At 52.8% G+C, this 5,235-nt stretch overlaps 1 protein-coding gene across 1 annotated transcript in view; it reads right to left on the bottom strand.

Annotated features, from left to right (window-relative positions):
* The window catches only part of LOC105302491 (long-wave-sensitive opsin 1), a 10,697-nt gene that overhangs the window by 4,218 nt on the left and 1,244 nt on the right, over positions 1-5,235 (bottom strand). The window contains exons 2-4 of the mRNA XM_011375552.1: positions 3,211-3,507; positions 795-963; positions 32-197 (exon numbers count right to left, since the gene is read on the bottom strand). Coding sequence (XP_011373854.1) covers positions 32-197; positions 795-963; positions 3,211-3,507 — 632 coding nt within the window. The remainder of the gene's footprint in view (positions 1-31; positions 198-794; positions 964-3,210; positions 3,508-5,235) is intronic.

Here is a 5,235-nt window from a genome sequence, read left to right as displayed (position 1 = left end):
GGGGAGAAGCCAAGAGGGCACAGGAGCTTACCGCTCGGATGGCCAGCCACACTTGCAGGTAGCAGAACAGAATGACACTGAGCGGGATGATGCAGCACGTGACCATGAGGACGATCATGTATGACTGCACCCCAGGGTATGAGCTGCCGCTGAACACATCCGGGCCACACGAAGTCTTCAGGCCGTGGGGCCAGTACCTGGGAAGAGGGGCCGGTGGCCTGTCCTGGTAGCGGCCCGGCGGCCCGGGACCCCCTAGCCCAGGCATGCCACTGACTTGAGTAGGGTTGTTGGGTTTTTGAATTACATGAATTGACTATTTTCTAAGTGAACAATTTAGTGGCACCATCACCACTACCTGGTTCCAGAACACTGACATCACCTCGATCATTTCCCCTCTTACAAAGGGGGGATGAGGTGCTCTCTTGCCTTCTGAGAACATCTGTGAACACCCGAATAATTTTTCTGGGGTCAACTAGCTTGGCCCGCGGCCTGAGGTTGTCAGCGTTCGTCCATGTGTTCCTGTGAGCTGCTCACACTAGGGAGAAACGAACCTTTCCAGAGGCTTGGGGACCACGGAGCCCATTTCTTTGTCGCAGCCAGCCAGATTCATACATTCATAAACACTGCATGCTCGAAAGGGTCTCAGAGAGAGTTGGGTCCATCGTCACTTTACTCGTGGGGCACAGAGGCCCAGAGGCAGAAAGCGATTTGCCTCGAGGTCACAAATGGAATCACTTGTCTGAACCCCCTGTCCGTCCTAACAAGCCGCCTTCCTGGCACCCTGGCATCCTTACCTGCTCCAACCAAAGATGGGCGGGGCAGTCCACACAGCAGCCCAGACCCAGGAGAAGGCGATGCCCACGGTGGCCAGCTTGGCGTCAAATCTCATGTTGCCAAACGGCTTGCAGACCACCAGCCACCTCTCCCAGGAAATGATGGCCAGGGACCAGAGACCCGTGATCCCTATGGGGCAGAGCAGACACATGACGGCTTCCTTCTGGACCAGGAGACAGTTCTTCAGATGAAGAGGCAACCGCCCAACTATCTACAAAACCTCATTCTCCACAGCGTTTTCAGGCCTGGGGGCACTGGGTCTTTCGCTCAATTTCTTTTTCTGTCACTCGCCTTCCTGTTCCTTCCCCACTGGGCCTCTCATTGTCCTTTCTCATTGGGCCTCTTCATCCACCTCGCTTCTCCTCTTTCTTTTACTTGACTACCAGCCTTTCCTCTGATGCCACCCCCCCAGACGATCACGTACACATCAGCATGAGCCACTGCTACAGTCCCAGCCAAGAGCTGTGCCCCTCCTGGCAGTACATATTCATTTCTTTAGGTGCCCGGAGTCCCCCTCCCTGATTTCCTACCACCTTCGGCCATTTAGCAGGTGGGGACAGTGTCTGCTGTTCTGCTTAAACCCTGGAGGTCTGTGCACAGAATTCAGGGCTCCATGAATCGGGGCGGGAAACAGGACATCTTTGCTCCCACTAACCTCTGACAGATACTGGCATTTCCTTTCATTACGAGTGTGGCAACACTAGCAGTGCCCGTGACTCGGTCACTTTACAGAGGTGGCAGACATGTCCCAATATCACTGTGTTCATTACCACTTTGACATTTCAGTGGCAGTCAGGCCAGATCCCGTTATTTGATACTTTAATAAGAAACGGTGTTGCTAATACTTCTAATAAACACTTCTAATACGATTTATTTATTATATCATTAAATTTAGTAATATAATTTTAACACTAATACTTTAAATGAAGGACTATGTCGCTAATTACTGTTGAATACTTTGATAACTATGTGTCAATATCATTGGCTTCTTTTGTAATCCTATGGATCTCATTGTGTGCATTTGCAAACATTCTTCTGAGAAGGGGTCCACAGCTTCCCCAGAGAGCCAAGGGGTGTCCGTGGCAGCAAAACTGGCACAGAAATGCTGGCTGTTTGGTACCCGGGTGACCCAAGAACAGACTGCAAGCAGAACCAGAGACAGCCATGAGTGTGGACGCAGAGGCCACTCAAGGAGATGCGCAGAGCACTTGGACTTGGAGGATGGACTTTCCTTGCCTGCCCTTCCCTGGTCACTCCCATTCTATACTTTCAGGAGCGTGCTGGGCTGTCAGCTGTAAAATAAAAGGCAGTTAGATGGGGAGGGCAGTTTCCTTACCTGTAAAGTGGACATCATGTTAGCACCTGCCTCACAGGGTTGTGGGAGGGCTCAATATGTTCATTCGAATCTTTCCTCAAAGTCGTGCCCCCATTTTACAGATGGGAAAACGGAGGAGGAGCAGAGCAGTAAATCAGCTTAGTGGAGCTCACACCACTAGTAATTTAAATCTGGGGCCAGGCTCCCCCTCTCCAGACCCCCTCCTATCCCTGTGTCTCTTTTTCTATTGTCCACGTCCTCAGAATTCGCATCGGAGATCAGTTTAGGTGGCAATGACATAAACCTAAGTTAGATGTGGGAGCTCTAAGTTAGGAATGGTGGCCAGGTGGCCCAGTGAAAGTTTAAAAATGGGACAACAGCTGTAAGCCTTGGCTGGTTTGACAGCCTGGGGCCTGGAGACAGGCTGCATGTGCTGAGCGCCATGGCCCTCCGGCTCCCTGTCTTCTTGGGTGGACGTGGAGCTGTAAACCTGCAGCCCTCTATCCTCTCGCAGAGGCACGGTGCGAGAACTCCTGGAGGGGACCTCGGCATCATTGGGCCTGCCTGTCTTCCCCTTCCTCTTGGGCCCCAGAGAAAGAAACCTGGCCTCCTGGCAACCACCTCTCCTCACCTGGCGCCCAACGTGCTACAGATCCAGCTCCTGCTGTAGCTTCCTCGCCTCTCCCACCCGGGTGGCTTTGGCTCCCTCGCTCAGCCTCCCTTCTGTCTTCCAGCCTCTTCCTGGGTCTCCCCCTCCAGTCTCCTCCTCTCAAAATAAAGTCCCTGTTCCCGAGAGCGCCATCCCAGGCTCTGCCCACCCAACCACTGACTCGGCCCGGCTCTCAGAACAGCTCGGCTGTCCCCGGGCAGAACCTGTCTTAGAGCAGGTACTCAGGGTGTGTCGGACTGCAAGCCCCTCCACATCGAAATGATCACCCCGGGCCGGCTTCCCCTGTCGGTCTGTCTCCTTTCAAACGTGTGCCTTGCTCGAACATCGCAGGTACACCTGGGGGTTTGCCATGTGAGTGTTTCCTTTAGGCCTGGGCCATTGGCTGGCTTACCACACAGGGAGACAGTGTAGCCTTCCACGACGCACAGAGGGTGGCCCAGCACGAAGTATCCATAGATCTGGTTCGCAACACTGATGGTGCTGGCAATGATGGTCTCTGCCAGGTCAGCAACCGCCAAGTTCACCAGGATCCAGTTCAGAGGGTGCCGCAGCTTCTTGAACCTCATGGTAGCCACCAGCACAAGCCCATTAGTGAAGACCGATGCGATGACCACAAAGATCATCCAGGCGCTGGTGAGGTGGTACACCCATCTGGGAGCAATGTGGTAATTGGGGCCTTCAAAGGGGCCTGAGGCAGGAGGTACAGAGCAGGCAGCAGTGTCACCCACCTGTACAGCTACGCCATCCCACCCTTCCCCGCCCTGTCAGAGCCTCCCATCAACCCTCCTGCTCTCCTGTCCACCGGCTCTTTCCCTCCAGCTTTGCCCATCCGCGGACAACCTGCCCTCCAGGCTATCTTTCAGGCCAGAGGCCACGGCTTGCTGGACAGCTGCACGGGCATCCTTGAACTTAACAAAGCAGAACTCCTCATCATCTCCGCTGGGTATCGCTCCCTCTGAATCGCCATCCCCAGTGTGCTGGGCCAGCCCACTCGAGTGCCGTTGCCGGGCTTCTGCTCCCCAGAACCCCCCGCATGCCCTGCACCGCTTCTCCTGCACACGCCACGTCTTTCTGCAGTTGCGTCTTCGCTCACGCTCTCTTTTCCCTTCCGTACCATTAACCCCCGTTCAAACGCCTTTGGCTTCCGGAAGCCATATTCCCCAGCTGAGAGTCAGCTCACCCTTCGAGACTACCACGACACACTTCTGTGGCGTTCTAGTATGTATCGGAGTTTCCCAGAAAGTACAGAGGATTAGTGTGAGAACAGCAACTGGAACTGGGAAGTGTTTGGAACGCTCCAGCTTGCAGGCAAATGCAAGGAGCTGGAGCAGTATCAATATGCGGCAGCCTGGGTGTCCTTCCCGGACAACCCACGGAGTCCAGATTGGGCAGAGTAGGGACAAGGGCTGTCCATGGTGGACAGGACAGGTGTGATACAAATGAGGGAGGCCAGAGAGGATGAGCTTCTAGCAGCCCAACAGGTGTCCTGGCCTGCCCCTCCCTCCTGAAAGCTCTGAGACTTCATTTCATAAAGAAATGAGCACGAGCTGGATATCAGAGTCAACATCCGGGCGAAAAGGATTCTAAGAGATACAGGGAGGGAGGCAATCAGGTGCGGGGACAGGCCAAGAAGAAAGATTTCTTCAAATATACCTTGTTTTCTAGATTTTCATTCGGAGCCCTATAAATATTTTATTACATAATTATAAAACAACATTAAATTTTTAAAAAGCAATCCCCGAAAGTAGAGAAACGAAACAAATGGACCCAAAGGCATAGCCACTCGGGGGCATAATCCCGTAGAGAAGGACTACGCCAAAGGACTTGAAAAGACACGAGCTTGACGACTTAAAATAGTGGTATGAACCATTCCCAAAGGGGTAGGGATGGGAGATTCCTGGCTGAGTAGACGGAGAAAGAGAAAAACAGGAACCTGGCTGGCAGAGCCAAGAGCCAGTGGCATTGTGGTTATGTATTCTAGAGAGTCCTTTCCTCTCAGAGGTGTTGAGCTGGAGATTTACAGAGGAAATGGTTTGACGTCTTGAATCTGCTTCCAGAAATTAGGTGGGGTTAGCAAAGAAGGATAAAATAAGACAAGTGATCGATACCCAGGGGTTCGATTATACACCTCTCTCTACTTTGGTACGTACTTGAATTTTTGGAAGAAAAATTTACAGAAAGGAATCTTGGACATTAATGAAGACCCGGAGGCCCCCAGGGAGAGAGCATTGTTCCGGTCCATCTCCATCAAGGTTATTCTGGGGAGCGAGCAATCAGGTCGACGTGAACTTCGGGATTCTCAACCAGTTTGTCCGGGAACTCTGTTGCTGATCACTGCCCTAGCCAACAAGAAACCGTGGCGCATGACATGTTCTTGAAGGAACCACGAGTCTCTGGTTTGGAGAAGGGACCTGGG

Source organism: Pteropus vampyrus, unplaced genomic scaffold, assembly GCF_000151845.1.
Source record: "Pteropus vampyrus isolate Shadow unplaced genomic scaffold, Pvam_2.0 Scaffold275, whole genome shotgun sequence".
Classification (NCBI taxonomy): domain Eukaryota; kingdom Metazoa; phylum Chordata; class Mammalia; order Chiroptera; family Pteropodidae; genus Pteropus; species Pteropus vampyrus.
This window is presented reverse-complemented; position numbering and strand designations above follow the sequence as displayed.